Here is a 19,858-nt window from a genome sequence, read left to right as displayed (position 1 = left end):
GTGTATGGAAAGTTGCGATGAGGCGAGGAGCCGACAAGCAGGTGTTGCGAGTCTGCGCCTCAAGAATAAAACGCTTCCCGCAGTCGGAATGTAGCACGGGACCCTCGCATTTTGAAAACGGCGTCTATTCAATTGCGCTATCATCGCATTTTGAGCGCAAAGTATTTTCATTTGGGTTCATATTGCGGGTGCTGGCTTTGGGCTTTGGCTTCTGCATTTGACAGTTTGGATTTGCACTTTAGGAGCGCGGATTGTGGACTTTGCGTTAGTTTGCATAGTGAAAGCTTCGCTTTTTAACTATCGTTTTCTTAAAAAAGGAGCAGACCTAAAAAAAGCCAATTTATAGCTAGCGAAGACCACCAGCTCCGCTGTTTCGTCAGTTTTGCATCTCATTTGCGAAGGTGGCCAAATGTTTTTTACCAAATTACCCTTTTCAATTATTGCGCCTCAGTTTGTGTTCAAAGTCGTAGTATTTACTCCACAATGCCGGTTTAGGAACTGACGGATAGTTCGGAATATTGTTTCATGCCAACTAATGTAACATAGCCTCGGCTGGCCACCAGGTTTTAGAGTACTTTCACTTAAAAATCTCACAGTTGGTGCAGCTTACTCTGTGTTATCCAGAATAACCCATCATAAACGGTGTAGACAGTAGTTGCCTTTTAAGATTACCAGCCTACTAGCTAATTTGACAGTATATTAGAAGAAGTGGGGGGCCAACTTATCATAAAGATGGCCCGGCATTGAATACCTAACAGTATTAACGAAAAGATGTGCGTCTCTGTAATTTTCAAAACTAAATTTAGACATGCCGTCTTTTTACTGAATTTACATGTTTTGTTTAGAGTATTCTCTTTTCGTATTATCAACTAGTACAAAACAGGTTCCAACCCTTGATTGAACTGCAGATTTACGCTACTGAGGACAGTCTGTTTTTAACCCATTTCCAGATAAGGAATATTAAAAATCCCGCCCTCGGTTTCTATATAAACTTATCCTTTCGCCTGGTATGTTAAATTTAATTTCCCATTTTCAATCTGAGAAAAACACAGTCACTTTACTATAGTCAACACAGGTGTTAACGCTCGAACGGGCAGACAGCGACATGGTAACTGCTGGATGCCCTTTATTTTGCATTTTTAAACTGGCCGAAGTACACTGCCTCTCTATTCTTTGAAGCCATTGACAGACGATGGAGGCGATAGAGCAGACACGCTCCACAAACATATGAAAATAAGGCCATGCCAGCCGGAGCCCGCCTATATAAAAGCTCTCCTCCTCAGTATACTCCCGTTTCCCGGCATCCTGTGCAGCTACCACGCTCCGAGAGGCACATATAGCGGCTGCTTCTCATAGCGTAGACTCTAATTCAGCTGCTTCAGGAACTTTTGTAGTGATCGCAGTAGTGGGGAGAACGCCACCGGCGAAGTGATGACGGTAACAGACGAATCGCTTCCAACGCTCCACTTGCAGCACCACACACTGACACGTCTATGTGTGGCCTACCAAGGCATATCCTTGTTCGCGCAGAATTCTGTTATCTTACCTTGTCTAAAAGGACTAACAGAACGACAAAGTGACATTGCCCACCAAACCTCTTTCTTTGTGGGAAGGCGTTATTTTGCTTGATGATTTTTTAGGGAATTTTTTTCCCGCACCAGCCGCAATTTTCCCAGGTGAAGACCTGGTGCTCTCAAGGCTTTTTTAAAAATTAGATCACTTGCCTGACATAGTGGTTTGCAGCACTACATGTGTGCGAAGAAGTTGAAAATATACCCAGTGATTATGAGAACGTCATGTACCTTGGTAACTTTCGGCCACTTAGAGCTTTACAAATTGAGAATATCTTTACAAATTGATGTATTCGGTTTGCCAAAATTCAGTTTTGTCACTAAAAATATTTCAGGTAGACCCATGATTATCTTGACAACGTAAATGCCGCTAAAATATCGATTAGTGTGCTGCACTCCATGCCAATTCTTCCTGTAACAGTTGGATTGCACGCAAAGATAAATGTACCCGCATTCCTTGACGTATTCTTTGTTACAGGGGAGCACAGGCTACCAACAGCCAACATATCCCACTTGAACAGGTGGTGTGTTCGGCAGTGGCGAAAATACGGTATCATTAAACAAGATGAAAAACTTCAGGTATGTCATCTATTCCCTTCTTGCATAATTATGTATGGCTTGTGTTTACAAATAATTGTCTTCGTCAGTGGGGGACATCCTAAACGCATTTAAACGAAATGATGGGCATATGACAAAATTGTACATTATTGCATGCAACTTGCCGTCTTGGCTCAGTCGCTAAAGCGAGGGGTGCTTAGCCCAAGGACAAGATATCCGCGGCCTCTGCACCCGTGTATCTGATGGAGGCGAAGGGTTACAGCGGATGTGTCGAGATTAAGACCCACATCACACTGCTCCTGCGGTGGTCCCAATTACTCCGTTGACCCCAACTACGGCGCTGCTCATACCTCAGGTGTAGGTTCATGTTTATTCAGCATCACTATCAATACGCCGCATGGGCGGTGCTGTGCTCTCCGCTGTGCTCTCCAAGCGAATACTACCGATTACAGAACGTCGACTCGCAAGAAACGGTGTGCGCTGCGGTAATGTGGCAGCCACGTATTCGGGGATTTGAGGGTGTTAGCGGCTTCTTAGACTAGTTTACATATTGCTGGTACAAATCACGTAGAACTGATAATCGGTGGCGTTGACGTCATAGAAACGGCGCAATGCTTTCCTTAGGCCCAACAAAGCCAATGCACCACAAGGTTTAAATGCGCTTCCATGCCGCAATGCTAACTTACCGCCATGTGCTTCTGCCGCAGCTTTGTAATTGACGCTTTTGTGTGGGTCTTGTGGCCGACGGGAATTATATCCCCTGTCGCGTTTGGGCCAACAAATATTATTCGAATTTCGTCACTTTCATAATATTTCGCGATATTGGGTTTTACGCGCCGCATCTAAACAGGGGCATGAGAAGCTTTGTTGTAAAAGGAACTAATGAGGACCACCATGCAAGCTTTAAAAATGCGGCAAAACCTCGCCCCACGGACGTGTTTAACCTGTATCAGTATAACGGCTGGCGCAGCCGGGTACAATCTTGCTTTCGGGCTCAGAAGCCAAGTCCCTTAGTCATTGAGGTACCGCTGGGGTTTGATGAATTTCAAAGTCTGCCATTACATAATAAACTATTATTCTAGTGTATGTCGTGATCAGAACCACTACATAGTCCAGAGCTAGCCGATTGCAACGCAAATCGACACTGTTCTGTGCGTCGTTTGTAGATCATGCCAATAGTTGTTTTTTACGTTTTACGGAAGACAATGTATTTATTCCAAGAACCCTACAGCCTTTTTGGCACTTGCGTGCGAAAAAAAGTTTCGCTTCTCCTGTCGAGGCAAGTGTGAGAATAGTTGCTGCTAAGAAGAGTTGATTAAATTGCTGCTCCTGAATTATCAGAACTATTTCTAAAAATAGTGTGCCTCCATCGGTGTGAGCGCGATTTCCTCCGTAAAAATTCATCTGAATAAATAGGCCTCAACGTATATATATATATATATTATATATATATATATATATATATAGCGCAATTTTTTTCTACTGAACACGGCGCTCAAGGTTTAATCCAAGCTTGGGCGGCTGATTTCAGAAGACGGAAAACGAAAACGTGCATGATTGAAAACCTGAGCTCGGGTTAAACATCTATCGGTGGCCTACAATAATCGAGAGAATCAGCTACTCCGTTCCTTATAGCCCATGTGTCCCTGAGGAGCCTCATTACTCAATTCGTATATTATTCGTAATATATTATCCGGTATATAATTTTTTTACATGGAAGTTCATAAACAGAGGGGGTAAAACCTGTCTCAAGATTGTTAATGCCCGCAGAGTATCATATAAATACCGATCTTGTGGTTCAAGAGTGCTGGTGTATAGTCTTTGTTCATACTCGGTAGTTTGACAGGATTACTACATTATTAAAGTTATGCCAATGATAACTCACGCGGTGTCACTACTTTTACTTAGAGTCGAACTAACAGACACCTACATACGTTTTGACATGAGCGCGTTTCATTTTCCATCTTTTGTGTCAGCCACAAGCGTTTGAATTATGACGAGGCCCCTCAGAGCAGCCACACAAGCGGGTTCCTGAAAACGATAAAAAAACAGTGTACCAAACAGGGCGCAGGCCTAGGTGATACAACCACAGTGCTGTGCTTGTGACTCCTAAGGCTATGTCGTGGTTTTCATGCTTTTTGCTCACGTGTTCAACGCCCACCAACCACCTCGATTTTTCCCGGTGTATTCCAGTCTGAGCGTTTTATTATAGAACCGCAAGCAAAATTTGCATTGCGGCGGCAGTCCATTTCTTTTGCAGCGGTCAAAACAGTTTTAGCCACAATATGTTAACGGACGTTCTTGTTACCTGTGCAATATAACAGGGGCGCTGCTGCAACTTATCGACATTGTTTTGTTTGCTTTGTGTGTCCACCTTTGTTGCACGGTCACTGTGTTTTTCTCTCCTATTACGGTTTGTTTCTTTACAGGAAGAAGCAGTGCTAGACCATTCTGCTCATACTACAAGCTTACTGTGTGAACAAAATGGAGTACAGGAGAAAACATTGGTTTGAAAATGTGAGCATACAAAATTTGGCGCCGCAAACGACAGCCTTACAACCCGCCGTCAAGTTGCACCGACCATCCACCAACAAGGAGAGGACAACGGCAAAGGAAACGTTTATACAAATAAATTATGTAATATTATGAAGGGCGGGTTTTCAGGGTATTCTTTTCAAATTAAGATGTCGTCATTGAGACCAGCAATGACACCTTTTTTACCATGATTCGTTCACTAAGAACTGCGGATGGTGCAGCAATACACTTTCGCATTTTAAAGCGCTTTAGGCGGAGTTTGGAAGCTGGGTTTCGAAGCTTATGCAAACTGGTCACTTCATATTTTGTCTCTATTCGTAACATTTCTAGAGGCACCTGCAAGTGGAGGCATTAGCATTACTTTCTTTAAAAAAATGTTGTGTCGGGTACAGGGCGACTCGATTATTATCCAGAGAACGTTGCTCTATTCAGCCAGCAACGGCAAGAAGCGACCACTTGAAAGCAAACTACGCACTACAGGGAACAAGGGCTTTTCCCGGCGGGACTCTAACACTTAATTTGTCATGTGCGATTCTTCTGATGAGGCCTCGTTGAACCCAGCATCCGTCATTTGGCCAAGAGAAGGAGGAGCAAAGCTTTTTTAACCGTGGAGTCCAGCGGGGTTTGTGGGCGGGGTCCTCAGTCCAGGGCTCGGTTAGTGCGGCCTTCAGTGTTCGCCCTTTGAGCTAGCCAAAGCTGCTTAGTCAGGTCCGAGCTGGCAAGCTCACTCTACCACGGCTCGTGAGTTGCATTACGGATTTTATCAAGGTCTGGGTTTGAATGGCATGCCCAAACGATATGGCAGAGCGTAGCTGGGTAGCCGCAGTGTCTGCACAGAGGGTAGTATATCGTGGTGTAAATGGTGTGTAGCCGCGTGGGATGTGTAATTATGTTAGTTTGAAGCTGTCGACGGGTGACTTGTTATTTTGTTAGCAGGTCGGCCGGCGGCAGGAAGATGTATCCTGTGAGCATGTAGTGTTCGGTGATGTTGTATGTGATGAGTGAGAGACTTGTCCTCTCATCATCCTTTTGTGGTGTCGGGCGAGCAAGTTCCCAGGCGTGACCGTGCGCCGCTTGATTGCCGCGAAGAGACGAGTAGGCAGGTGGCCAGATAATCTTGACTGTTGTCTTGGGGAGGGGGGTGGGGTAGTTGATAATTCGTGCGGCCACCTTGGAAATTCTTCAAGCCGTGTACATTCAACACACCGCGTGTCAGTTCGTAATGATGGCCGCGGCTTGGGTCTGCGTTATGGCTAGTGCGAGCGCCATTTCTTCCGCTTCGAGGATGCTGGACTTACTAAGGTTAATGAAAGCAGGGGGGCGGCGGGGGGGCTGGAGGGGTAGCGACGACCGCTATTTTCGTTTAAGCGCGGGCGTAGTCCGCCGCGTCCGTGAGGACTGTCGTACTCGAGTCACCGTATTAAATGCAGAGCATTTCAGTAACTCCCGATGTCACCCGCGTTGGCGTCCGTAGTCCGCACCGCACCCCTCCCTACTATATAAAAAAAAGAAATACTATCCGGCGCCAGGTTTCGATCCCTCGACCCTGCGGGCGGAACACAATGTACAAGATGCTCTAACCACTGCGCCACAAAGCCGCCACAGAATGCGACGTTATGAACGCGCCTTATATCGTTGACTCATTCAAATTACTGCTGCCGAGCGCTCTCTCGTCAGCAGTTGCCACAAGTTCAACAACATTAACGTAACGCAAACTACTTAACGTCGTCCACTCCCGGAAATGCTCTGCATTTTGTCGTGCCCCTCGCGAGGGGGATGTTCATTTCCCGCTTACTATCGTAAAATCCAACCAAGCAGGCGTTCCTAACTGAATGAACGCGAGGGCTGCCGGTTAAGTACGTATATTTTGTATTTGTAGGGCTAGCGCCCTGGCCGTTCTTCTTCCATCGTGATGCCGGGGGCTCACGCCGTTTTACACAGATATTAAGGCGAAACCGTTTCGTTTCTAGGTTTTAAAACCGGTGAGGTACAAAAATGGTTAGTGCGTATCTGCTCACTTCGCTGCAAATGTCGTCAAAGTCGATAGTTTTTGGCCACCCTGCAACGTAAATGCCTCTCTCTTCCCCGCCTACCTCGCAGGCTCTCTCCCTTCCGTGTCCCTCCTCCCACAATAAAGACGGTGCAAGTGTGCTCGAAACAATTCAATTTTAACCACGTTCCATAACTCGCGTGTCATACACTGGAACGTTTCAGTACAGGTGGCCTGTGAAGTTTTGGGCTTGGTTTCGTCACCCTCGAACGAGGTCCGGCCTCAGGCACGAGCGCTTTTTGTATTTTTGGGTCAAAATGTTGTTTCAACGCGCGTTGTTCGTTAGCCATTGTAAAAACCAAGCAGACACGTATTTTGTGTTGGAGAACACAGCAAATACCACCGATTTATTCATATTTTACCTCAAATATTTCCAATGTTTCCATTTTACGGAACAATGTTGACAGGGATGAAGTGGTTTTTCCAGGTTTAATGGTTTCGCAAAGTTTTCCCTATATAAGCTTCTAGTTGACGAATTCATTTTAACTTCTGGACGGCACGCTGAATCGAGGGAAAGACAGAGACATATCTATAAATTAAAATTTTCATTTTCATGTAAAGTAGACTATACTATAGTAGTAGAAAGACCAAGAAAGTCTATCATCTTTAAATATCACAGTGACGCGCACATAATTGTCCTAAAACCGTTGAAGTTACGCTGGAGGGGGGCGGAGGGGGGCGGGGGGAGCTTGAGCTGGAGATTGCGTGCCAGAACAGGGCGCGAGCCTAGAAGGGTGATTCCGGGGCGCGTGCCAGGATGCGGGAACAGCAGTGCGCAAGCAGGGTCAGAGGACCGTTTGCGGAAGGGCGCCGAACCCTGCGCCTTGTAAGGACAATAGCTGTGCCGAAGGAGGGTGCACAGCGGCCGTACGTGCAAGACGAGCAGCGTAGAGAAGTGCATTATCATGAATTGAAATGAATTATCAGTTTGGAAGGCTGTTGTTCAGCGGGCTCGTTTGGTGAAGCATGCGCGCCGGCAAAAACAAGCAGAAAGATCAAGCGCTGATCAATAGAAGGTACAACTATGTTTTCTCCTTCGCATTATAACAAAGTTCAAAGTATCACCTTTTCTTTTCAGTAGAAGCCTCATTTGTGTCCCCTCATGTGTTTGAGGTTGCAGTAGAATGTTTTCAGGACATCAGGTACAGGCGTGTCCCATCGACATCTTTGATTTTGACGAAATGTTTATATACAGCTCATTGTGCTCAAGGGAAAGGATATGGGAAGTTATTTTATGGGGAAAACATTTTACCTTTCTCACAAAAATTCCCAAAGCCGGGTTAGGTCACTTGCGTGTTGGGCGGCTCTCGCAAAATTTGATACTTCTACCGTTGTAAACCCAGAAATACAACATCTATCGCCATAGTTCTTTTTAGGTAAAGACCTTGGGTACTCTCAAATGGTTTACCATATCCACGTTTGGCTCGCAGGGCGAATTCCTTTTGATGAAAATTCCCAAATTTGAAAAAAAAAATTGAACATTTCTTCGATGTAGGGCTTTTTTTCTCGGAATCAAAATAAGCTAGGTCGTTGCAATGTTTTAATGTTCTTTCTTTATCTTTGTTCAATATCCGTGCACATAATAGTTCACGTGGTCAAGACAGTTCAATATGCAAAAACCCCTATACTCGATCAAGGTGACGCTTTATGGTATATTTTGAAAGGCGATTAAAAAAGGGCATCTGTTATGAAGCATTAAGAAGCTTATGACCGCAATGTCAGGCGGTAAATGGTCTTTAGAAAAAGCAAATCACTCAGCATTTTGGTGAGCATGCTTTGTTGAAAGTAAGCGTGAACAAAGTACCAAGCCTTTTAAACAAGTCGTAGAAAAGCACCCCAAGGGAAGGCTTCATGCTGGTTGCATTTGCTCTTCTGGGTGCACCTCTTCATGCGCTGCTCCATGTAGTTGTGTGCGCGCTGTGTAGGCCCACTCGCATATACAGAGTTGGTAAGACGAGATCCAGACCTCTTGGGAGTGAACGGGGAGCACAGGCTATGTCCGAGCTCAGTCTAACTTGCAGCGTCGACGTAAGTGTTCTGGTGGGAATAATTAAGTACAGAAGGACGGCGGTTGAACTCTCTGATCAATTTCAGTAAGATATGATCTCATGCTTTCAAGCAAAACTAAAATAATCAAATAAAACATGTAACCATGACCTTAGCCTCCGTGAGCGGTAGTAAGCTCAGGCCGCGTAAAAAAACCGCCATAGGTAGCTGCAGTTACTGCCTGATGATCGCCTGCAGTGATTCATGCACATCGCCGAGCCAGAGGAGGCTAATGGCCTAGGAGTAGTGAGTACCACGTGCCTTGGGCTGATTATTTAGGACGGCACTAAAAAAATTGTCTCAAGAAGGAACTGATAGATTTGGACACTGAAACAAAAGATTCCGTTCAGCCTCCCAACCAGCATGTATATCCTGGCCTGTGTTTAAGGTCGCTACAAAGCGGCCACCCTGAAACCCTTAGCATCTAAATCGTTTTGGTTGCCGCTAACCCCCTATTGACCAGGGGGTCAGCGTCACTGCCCCCCTTCTTCATGCTCAAGTGAACGACACTAGAGACGTGCGGCCTCGTCGGTGCTAAGTTCTCTGTAGTAGTATTTGGTTCCGCAGAATTCCTCGGGAGACAGTTCACAGTTCACTTGGACCGACATTTTCAGGGAGCAGACAATTGTACCCGGAATCTATTCTCAAAGTTTGAAGAGAGCATGAGTAACTGAAATGCATCTAGTCTGAACATAAGGATAATTTAATGTCTTGGTTCATTAAAGACATTTTTGTATCCCTCCATGACTCAATTGTTTTTCCTCCAAAATATTACGGCAATCATTTACAGCACAGAACATAGAAAGGCCAGGTCTTGAGATGAGCGGCGGAGGCCGCACCAGTCCTGAATTGTACACACGACCAAACAGGGGCTCGGAAGCTGTACCTTCAACAAGAGATTTAGGTGCAATTTACTCTCTAGGCATCCAATTTCAACATAGCATGCTCACCACAATGTTTACTTATTGGTTTTCTCTTCGTAACGGTCCTTTCTTGGTCTACATTCCGGTCATAAGCTCTTACAAACTACTTAGGTATGTCACGACTATATTGCCAGCAAGGCCGTCTTTGGCGCTTGTAGCTCCAAAACAAAAAAATAGTGCAAATGTTTTATGAGTAGGTGATAGAGAGCAGCGTTGTCTTTATTTTCGAAAGTTTGAAAAAAATCTAAAGCAGCCTTTTTTAAAATCAGCTTTCCAAGTATACCAAAATGAGTTACCTTGTTCTAGTACAGGGTTTATTTATATTGAATGCCTTGACCATAAACTCAAATTTTCGCGAAGATTGAACAAGGATAGGCAATTAAAAGCAGATAATTTCAACCACCTAGATTGTTTAGATTCCGAGAGGATAGGCCCCACATGTAGGCAATTTTCACTTTTTTTTCTAATTTGGAAATTTTTATCGAAAGAAATTCGCTCTGGAAGCCAAACACAAATCCGTTAAACCATTTGAGATCATGCAAAGATCTTTACATGAAAATAACTTTACATAAAAAGAACTATCGCGATAGATGCAGTATTTTTGCGCTTCATTGCGGGACCAGTTTCCAATTTTCCGCGAGTCGCTGAACACGCCTGTGCCCCAAGGCAGCTTTGGGAATTTTGTTTTGAGAAAGGGAATTTTTTTTCGACAAACTAACTTCACACATGTTTTCCCCGGTGTACAAAGACCTGTAGTAGAATTTTCGTCAAAATGAAACATGTCGACCGGACACGCCTGTACCTTCTCTCGTGAGAGCACCCAGTAATAACCAAGTTCTTTCCTTCCAAGTTAGCGATACAGTGGCAACGCACCGTCTTGCTCAAGTTAAAGAAGTAACTACTAGTCGCGGCTTGCTACTCCTTTCCGAATGAAGACTGACCAAAAATGAATGTGCGCCTGAATTCCCTCCTGTGGTTGGCATGCGCACTGACAAGTCGTCCAATAGTTTTACATAAGCAGACTACCTCTACGTTTTATTAACGACGATAGAAGCGGGTGAAGTGGGTAGCTTCTTCACGTTAAATGCTAGTTTCTTTCACTCTTTGCAAAATCGCCCCTACAAACGGGGACAAGAATTGAAATACGGACACGCACTTCTAACCCCCGATTGTTGTAACAACTGATAGGGTAAAACAAAGATATGACTGCACGAACAAAGTAAAAGAGGAATGTACTGTACATCCTTGATTGATTGATTGATTGATTGATTGATTGATTGATTGATTGATTGATTGATTGATTGATTGTAGGGTTTAACGCGCCGACGCAACGCAAGCGATGAGGCGCGCCGTAGTGGAGGGCTCCGGATTAATTTCTAACCTGGGGATCTTTAACGTGCGCCGAAATCTCGTACACACGGGCGTTTTTGCTTTTCGCCTCCATCGGAAAAGCGGCCACCGCGGCCAGGAAGAGAACCCGCGACCTCGTGCTCAGCATACTGTACATGATCATGACAATGAGTTTGTTAATTTAAAAAAAAATGTGATGTATAGGTGAGAATGGCGCACGGTAAGGTGTACGTCGGGCAAACGTGTAGATATATTTATACAACATTAACAGAACATTTGTCCGGCCTAAAAAAAGGCAGCCCGTGCACACAATTGGCCTCACATTGCGAAGGGAGCGGGTTCGCACCCTTATTTGATAACACTGTCATAGTGTTCAGGAGGAGGAAGTGGAGGGATACCTTTAAAGGGGCAGTGAAGTGAATTTGTCGAGCTTTTGTTTTTACTTGATTGATTGATTGCATGGTTTAACGCACCGACGCAACGCAGGCGATGAGGCGCGCCGTAGTGGAGGGCTCCAAATTAATTTTGACAACCTGGGGATCTCAATGGGGGCCGGAATGTACACACGGGTTTTTTTGCTTTTCGTCTCCATCAGAAAAGCAGCTGCCACGGCCGGGAATCGAACCCGCGACCTCGTGCTCAGAAGCACGACGGCTTAGGCAGTGAGCCACCGCGGCGGGTTTTTTCTTTTGCTATCACTGGGTGTATACTGGCTCAAATACACCTCTCATCGTTTATCTGGTAGATAAGGCGGTATTTATTTTATAAAGCCCGAAAGAAAAAGAACTACTATGCGTGGTCTGCGGCAACAGTAACAACTAAAGCAGTGGCGTCCATACGAGGGGCTACATGATTGGGCGATGTCCGAGATTATAATTCAAACCAGTTTCCGTTGCGATGCTCTGAAAGAACATGCTTCGCATTCGACGTCATCATTGGTTAGGCATTCTCTATATCTCAGTAATCGGCATACCGTGCTTCTGCCGTGTTTTGGGCTGTAAAATGCGTCAGATATATGCCTAGCAGCACGGCTTGGAACCGTAACAATCACTAGCCGAGGCATAAGCAGCGTATGAACGACCTCCGCGTCACCGGAGACGCTCATATGCGATGCGCGTTTCCCCCAACTATGCCTGGTTGCCTGCCTCGGGCATGCATCGTAAGAGGCGTGTTCGCGCCAGACGAAGGGGCGGCTGATTCAGAACCGTGTCCGCAAGCAAACGGTGCTACTGGCACTACCACTCCAATGAGGACTCGCCAGCGGATCAGTGTCAGTCTGCACGCGTTTGCGAACTCGCTCGGGGAGCAGTGAACGTTACAGCTCAAAAATGGTGAATTCAGTTTAGAAAATACTTCCCCAAAACATATAAAAACACCTAAAATAAAACCCTGTGCTATCGGGAATTCGAAGTTACGAATAGCAAAACAATATACCTGGCGCTGCAGACTACTGGGCCATAAGCAAGCGCTGCCAGCGGCGGGAATATAAATTATATAATATAGAACCAGTTTACAATTTTATTTAGTTCTAGCATAAGCAGTAGCTTAGATGACTGTTTCTTGAATAACCCTCGTGCAGTGCGTCCCGAAATTACCACAAATATCTCATCTCTAGGGACTGCGTTCGTTAGGTGGAAAAGCGGTCGCAGATGTGTGGTTGTGCTGCTGACCGCTGCGCTAGTTCACAGAGTGTGAAAAGTGCATCGCGCTCCTTGGTTTTGCGGTGTACAATGAAAGTTGACGTTGATTGTAATCCCTTAGTACCTACATTAGCTTCGCTGACTCTTCTCCCACCTTCAATTGGCGTTGGGTATTTCTACTATCGTACCAGTCATCGCAGCCTCTCATGTGCGCTTGTATGGAGCGAATTGAACTTAGGGCTTGATAGCGCCTACCGACTAGCAAACTAAAGGCACATTATTCTAGGCACAAATCTGTAGTGGCTTAGTTTCAACTGGGCGAACGAATTTGCGACGACCCGCTCACGGCAGGCGGACAAAACGCTGTCTGAGGTTTGGCGAGCCGTCCAGTACCACAGTTAACCCCAGCCATCTCCTTTTGACATCACAGGAAACGTCATAGTAAATCGGCAACGAATATGCAGAGAGGATGACAGCATTTTCTATTTCATTTTTCTACTGCGCTAAGTCGCGTGAACGCAGCGAGAGTGGAAACGTGGCCCAGAGACTCCCGAATAGAAGTTGCTCTTTTAACCTCACAATGTTTAGAAATCCCTTTAATGTTCATTTAATGAATGCCGTTAATCGTGTTCAAGCATCAATTAAAACATCAAGCGAAATTGTAGAGACATATTTTCCGTCACCCTGAATATTGTGTAAGCCGCCCTTCCTTAGCATTGTCAGATGAGGAGATCATTGCTGCCCTCGTGCGTGATAAATTGCTGAAAACACGTTTGAATGTGTGCAGCCGAATATTTTTTGGATTGTTTTGCAGGAAGAGAGGGGAAGGTAATTTTTTTTTATTAAACTTTCAGTTGTTAGAGGCGCTCGTCCGTTTGTTTGTTATTGCCCCGTTTTTGTGAGCTATTTTAAAGGTTCATCAATTCCATCTATGCTGGCTCGCAGTTATGCATAATCCCCTCATAACCATACACCTCAGATTTATTCGTACTTTCTATAGACGGTGGTCTCGTCTGCGAATTGGCTGTTGTTAAAATTTTCTCAGCCTATTGGTATCTCCCACAACGCCATCTACGGCCTTCTGATAGTTCCTCTAATTAGGCTCTAACACTTAATCAACGTTATTAATCAAAGGCTAGGGTATTGGGCTGGTGGGGCAAAGGAAGCAAAGTTGCTTTGGCTCTGGCGATGGTTTTTCCTAATGAAAACAATAACGCCCATAAATTAATATTTCAGCAAATGAGAAAGGAAACCTGAAACACGCCAATATTGTCTAACACTCTTCCCTTCCCAACCCCCTTCCACACACACTACGTAAGGCCTTTAATCCAGATGTAGCTTTGGTGTTCAACAAGCAAGAAAAATTTGAATGTCGCAGACGATTTCAGCAGCATAGTACGCAGTGTGTCCTCTCCTGGCACCGTTCATACTGCAGAATGCTTTTTCTTGTAAGCGAAAAATTAACGTACATGCGCATTCCCCAAATCAGTAATCACAATTTTCTCAGAATTTTCGGCCTTTGAAATGTGCTGTTACCTAAAAATTTTATGGGATCATTTGTGTGCTATATATATATACCTGTCATCTGTCGGCATCTTTTGTGCTCCAAAGATTACTAGAATACTATAGCTTGAGACGCAATTGTTACCTCCTGTTGAGTATTACTTCCTGAATACAGCCTGTTCTATCACTTCCTAAAACATGTGTAGCAGATTGTGAACTTATCAATTTCTTTGTTGCAAAATCTATATTCCGCGGTGCACGTGTTAGTACTGATTCTTAAAGGCGGCTATCTAGATTGATAGCCATTTATTCATTTCTTGCGTGGCACGTGCCACAGTTCTAGTCGATTTATTCCTTCTTTCTGCAACGAGCTTGTGGCTCAGTCGTACCCATCTCCTTAACAAAAAGCGGAAAGTGTAAGCATGCGCAAAGAAGAGAAAACGATATAAAAAAAATTGCGCATGTCTGACCTCCTGTGATTGGTTTCCCTGCTAAGCATGGTTTAGTATACGATCATTTCTAGCAGTTATCGCTGATACAGCACAGCAAGCAATACGTAACGATCCAGGACCTTTGCAGCAAAGAACTGCCGTTGTTGGGCGTACCGCAGAGCTGCGGCCCTTTTACTCCAACGGCTAAAGTTGAAGCTGGAGAAAAAGATAGTGTGTTCCTACAGGATCGGAAGCCGGATAATAGTGTTTTAGCTGACCGTTTTCGACGGTCCGCTCCGGTATCGGCGGCGCGCTGAGCGCAACCGGAGCCAATGCCGTTCGCGGCTTTGCGCGCCACACATGCGCAATGGCGCTCCGGCTTGCTGTCGGCGCGGAGCGAGGCGTGAAAACGGTAAGCAAAAACTCCCTAATATTTCGCCCTAAAATTGCGCTAGGTCAATGACAACCATGTTGCTGAATTGTCTGCACAACAGCGGGCGAGGGTCAAGCGCAGCTTCTTAGGTAGCTTCTTAGGTGAATGTTTTGGCCCGTGTCACTTTTGGGGCAATCCGTGCCTCCCGCAATTTTCCCGGCAAAATTCACCCATTTGGACGATACCCCAGCGCTAATGCGCAGCGCATGCGCGGTCAGTCGACCTAAACCCAATGGTAACAACCGCGCTTGGGTCCGTTTCGGCACACGCTGTTTTACAACTCTGAAAGTTTATGCCTTTCTGAAAAATTACGCGTCTACTTTGGAGGATTCGTCCTCCCCGGTCTTTGCACATTAGTTATTGCATAGCAGCCGTGATGCCGCTAGCGTCAGAGGTTATAACTTTATTTTTATATGCACTGAAATCATTGCAAATTTATTCTTCACAATATGAGGGCTCGATTCGGGCGGGGAAGTACGAAGTCTGGTGTACAACGTTAGCTTTCGAAAAATATGAAGTAAAATAATTAACTCTTTGCTAAATGTTATTCGCTAATATGCAAACTCCTCACTAAGACAGCCACAATAAATAGAAACAGCGCTTACTTTACAATGAAAACTGCACAGAAAGCACGAAGGCACCAGTGCCAAACTACTAGGAACAATCGCCCTGGCCCTGCGCGCAAATCGAAGCATTGAGAGTTTCTTTAAAGATTGCCGGAACTTTGTAGAAAGAATTACTGGCCAATTGTGATCCCGTTATCCAAATTATTAACTCTTTGACAATGTCGGCTTGCATGATCTGGGTATAGAGAGCGATTCGGCGTCTGAAAAGCATGGTTCACAATAGCGAGAAGCACAGGGAATGGGCAGGTATGGCCTTTACTTTGTTTCGTGCAAGACTTACGCGGTGCTTTCGTATGAGAAATGCACTAGGTGCATTTTAACAAGCCTTTACGGGGAAGTGTCCTTTTCAACGGGTTTAAGGGTGCGCTGTTTTTTTGGCGGGGATCCTCGAGTGGAGATTGTGGAAGTATGGTTAAAAATTGTCGTGCAGTACTAAGTGCAGTTATGGAATTGGGAGCGACATGCACACCAGACAAACTGAGAAAAAAAGAACGATCGCTGCAACGTCAGATTTGCACTTCGAACGTGAGCGCTGGCGCGCATGCGCCTCTGATAGCCAACACCAAAACAAGCGCATCCACATTGGCATGAATTTATTGCAGCTTGTAGCATTGTGACATTTGCTGCGGGAATTAAAACAGATCACCGGGGTTATCGCTTGAAATGGATGTTCAATGGGTGTAAAAATGGCGGCAGCGCGTTCAATATACGGGCTCCTTTTGCGTGCCAGCTGCAGTGTTCGGACGCGTTGTGACGAGCGTCTGGAAGTCTTGGGTTGCGGCGAAGGTAACGAGACGCTGAACAATGGACGCCCAATCTTGACGGGTGGTGGCTGCAGAGGGCTGAGGAGTGGAAGTTTGCAAGTCCGCTATGGTAGATATAAGCCAAGATGCGGTGGTTCTTTCGGTAGAGGCAGCCGAACTGGAATTCGTGAAACCACTCAGAAGGGAACCAATGTAACCGTCGGTGCCACCGAGAATGCCGACAAGAGTAGACAGGCTGTCCACGGACGTGCGGTCACACTCGTGGTAAAATCGGGAGCAGTCTCGTCCAAGCCAACCGCTTGCCCAGGCACCCGCGTACGAGTCGGCCTCTTCACTGCGATTCCTGCAGAGAGCGAAGAAAATCGAATCGGTAAAGTCAGACAAACATTTGACCCCAAGGTGTAATTCGAGGGCATTCGGTAATGTAATATAAAGTTTTAGATCACAGCTGGGTCCGTGGCCTGCCCGGCAAAAGTGTCGATTCCATGAGATAATTGCGGTGCAGAATGAAGTAGCAAACATTGGCGCATTTTAAGAATATTTGCTTTAAAATGGTTGGTTAAACTGGTAGGACGTACCTGAAATAGTTGTCGAACATTTCAACTCGAGGGACGCCATCGGACACGGCTTTAGAAAGTTCGCATACCAGACGCCGGCGGCACTGCGTGGTACCACCGGTCACAGATTCTTCGGTTGACGCGATGGCCTGCCGCACAACGCGGGCCACACGGTCCAAGCTGCTCTCGGCAGAGGTAGCGCCGCCATCGAAGGAACGCATGGCGATGGGCCCCAGACCAATGAGCCCTCCGAGGACAGGAAAGAAGAAGGAACCGACGAAAAGCGTGAGGTAGGCCAGGCCTGAGAGGAGAACCACGAAAACGCCTTTGCTGATGATGGGTGCGAGCAGGGGCATAGCCGCCAGAGATAGTGGGAGGAGGGCGCCAAAGGTGCGACCAGTGTCAGATTTTGATCCTTCCGAGACATCGGCTTGCCTGGACGAGGCACCTGCATCAAAAAGAAGGCAATGCATGAACAAGAAGGTGATGTTACAAAGAACAAAACAGACAATGTTAAGGACAACGCAAAGGCATTGCATACTCCCGTAAGCATACCGGTCTAGGGTAAGGTGTTTTTTTTTTTTTTTCACGACCAATTATGAGAGAGCACATAGGAAGCGAGAGTAAAGCGCAGGCTAAAAGTATCTGCAGCCTACATCTGGGGAAAACTGAAATAAAACGTCGAAAAGCCATGTACTGCTGAAATTTCAAGTCCAGAAATACTCTGATCTAGAAGCCATTTTCGGGGCGTCGTTGAGTGGATATAACATGAATCGAAGAACTGTAATTTTTAGGCAGCAGGAAAAAGTTGGAACACAAAGTCCGGAAAAACCTATTCCGCTTCATACATGACAAAACTGTTCAAAATACCCGACAATTCAAAGTTTTGCGGCAAAATTTAAAAACCATGGTTCCCGCTCTTACCTGCAGCAGAAATGGCGAAGAATATGCAAAGAGACGGAAGAAGGGCCATCGCGTTCAAAGTTTCAAGCGTGGGGATCTAGCAGTGTGGATCTGGCTGCGCGTCCAAGCGAAATGCGAGGGCGCCGAAAAAAGGCGCATACTTTATACAGCAATTCGAGCTGCGTGTTGGTGGAAGGAACGATGTTATCACTACGCTTTGATACGGTCGTTTTAACCATCGGATTGAAGGGAACCGTATCAACAGGCCTTTACTCTAGTTTTAAAACGCCCTGTGATCTTATCGAGGTTTCAACAACCAAAAATATATACTTCGCTACCAATGACAGGACACCCTAAGAACAGTTTGTGCACGCGCTTGCATTTATCTCTTTCTCGCGCAATGCTGCGCTGGTTTCGACGCTCAGCCGATGAGACGAAATATAAATAGAAGCAAAGTAGATTAAGGCTAAATCGAGCGAAGAACAACCGGTAAGTGATCACATAAACCCGTTTATCCGCGCATAATAAAAAAATACTCATGCATAAAAGTCGGAAACATACAGGCTGCCCCTAATCGGATCAGATAGCTGCCAAAGCAACCGCACAATTCTGATGCTTCATCAAGTTGTATTTCAGAAATATGCACCAATTTCGCTGTCAAAAAGCCTCTTGATACCTAAATGGTGTTGTTTGCAAAGTAGGACATTTATTCTCGCCCTTCAGCGGACACACGACAGTTTGAGCACAGCAGTTTCTTCGCCAAAACAGCCGGATATACATGTGTAACGTGTCGGACTTTCTCGACAAGCTATTGTACGGCACCCGACGTGCTCCGCGAACGTGTTCAGGATAGTACTGCAGGGACAACGTATGACTTGGGAGCAGAAAAATAGCCGTAATGGTTGTCGGTGTCCCTGTTTATCATTTTTTTTGTAATTATCCACGACCTGCTTGTATGGCCGCACTAGCCATTACAGCGTTCAGTGCTGTCCGCCCCTTGAAATACGGAACCTGTGAAGAGAACGTTAGTATCAGGACGTTGACATAGGTCCTTCCGGCTTACAGGCGACAGTGCCTAAATCGTCATAACCGTTAGAAGTGATATCCGGAGACAAGCACAGAGCCCTGCCCACGGCTCTGCCTAATAGCATAGCAATCTGCGTTAGATTGTTTGAAGGGGGCAGCTATCGGCAGCCATCTTCTTCGACACCTAAAAAATAGCGCCCCCTAACCACCATGACATCTCAAACCACAGTACTGTTGTTTAGGCAAACATCGGTGTAGCGTGCATGCTAGTGTATATAAATACAAATAAATGGGTTCATTAATTTCCGGCTATGATCCTGTTGCCGGCTCAATAGAACAAATATTGGGTGTGCTGTTCTTGGAGTTATTCGGGAAGAACTTGTACGTACAACAACAGTAAGGCCACACTGGAAACAGTTCTGCAATAGTTGATGGCCAGGTATAAATGAATGTGGCGTTCTTTTAATGCTGCCGTCCTACGTATTTGCAGGCGAGTGTCGAGGTTCTTGGTGCTGGATGATTTGTCAAGATGACGCGTGATCGCCAATGTAGAGAGGACTAGACTATATAGTGGTCGAAAGATAATACATCCAATACACCAAAAGTGATGCAGTGAACGGACGACACCATTTAGACATTAAAATACCAAGTCTGCATAGCGTACAGCGAAGGGGAAGTGCTGGCGTGACAGACAAAAGATCCTCAGTGGCTAAGGCGTTGTGCTGCTAAGCACGAGGTCGCGGGTTCGATTCCCGGCCGCGGCGGCCGCTTTTCTGATGGAGGCGAAAAGCAAAAACGCCCGTGTGTACGAGGTTTCGGCGCACGTTAAAGATCCCCAGGTGGTCTAAATTAATCCGGAGCCCTGCACTACGGCGCGCCTCATCGCCTGCGTTGCGTCGGCGCGTTAAACCCTACAATCAATCAATCAATCAATCACTCGAC

The 19,858-nt window shown here is 45.7% G+C and overlaps 2 protein-coding genes across 3 annotated transcripts in view; one reads left to right on the top strand and one right to left on the bottom strand.

The window, feature by feature from the left end:
* LOC144151366 (sodium-coupled monocarboxylate transporter 2-like) overlaps window positions 1–4,738 on the top strand; it is a 37,864-nt gene extending 33,126 nt beyond the window's left edge. For both annotated transcript variants that reach the window (XM_077682395.1, XM_077682396.1), the window contains 2 exons: window positions 2,050–2,150; window positions 4,559–4,738. In XM_077682395.1, the coding sequence (XP_077538521.1) occupies window positions 2,050–2,150; window positions 4,559–4,642 (185 nt within the window). In that variant the 3' untranslated portion in view covers window positions 4,643–4,738. The remainder of the gene's footprint in view (window positions 1–2,049; window positions 2,151–4,558) is intronic.
* Window positions 4,739–16,242: 11,504 nt separating this feature from the next.
* Window positions 16,243–18,068, bottom strand: LOC144151686 (uncharacterized). The gene is made up of 3 exons (XM_077682797.1): window positions 17,912–18,068; window positions 17,009–17,435; window positions 16,243–16,773 (listed from the first exon to the last, which is right to left on the bottom strand). Exons 1-3 carry the CDS (start codon window positions 17,958–17,960, stop codon window positions 16,368–16,370), a joined length of 882 nt encoding a protein of 293 aa, XP_077538923.1. The 5' UTR covers window positions 17,961–18,068; the 3' UTR covers window positions 16,243–16,367.
* Between the last annotated feature and the right edge of the window lie 1,790 nt (window positions 18,069–19,858).

Source organism: Haemaphysalis longicornis, unplaced genomic scaffold, assembly GCF_048455015.1.
Source record: "Haemaphysalis longicornis isolate Haplotype H1 unplaced genomic scaffold, Haemaphysalis longicornis Haplotype H1 scaffold_9, whole genome shotgun sequence".
NCBI classification, from domain to species: Eukaryota; Metazoa; Arthropoda; class Arachnida; order Ixodida; family Ixodidae; genus Haemaphysalis; species Haemaphysalis longicornis.
The sequence above is the reverse complement of the archived record's forward strand: the minus strand, read 5'-3'. Positions and strand labels throughout refer to the sequence as shown.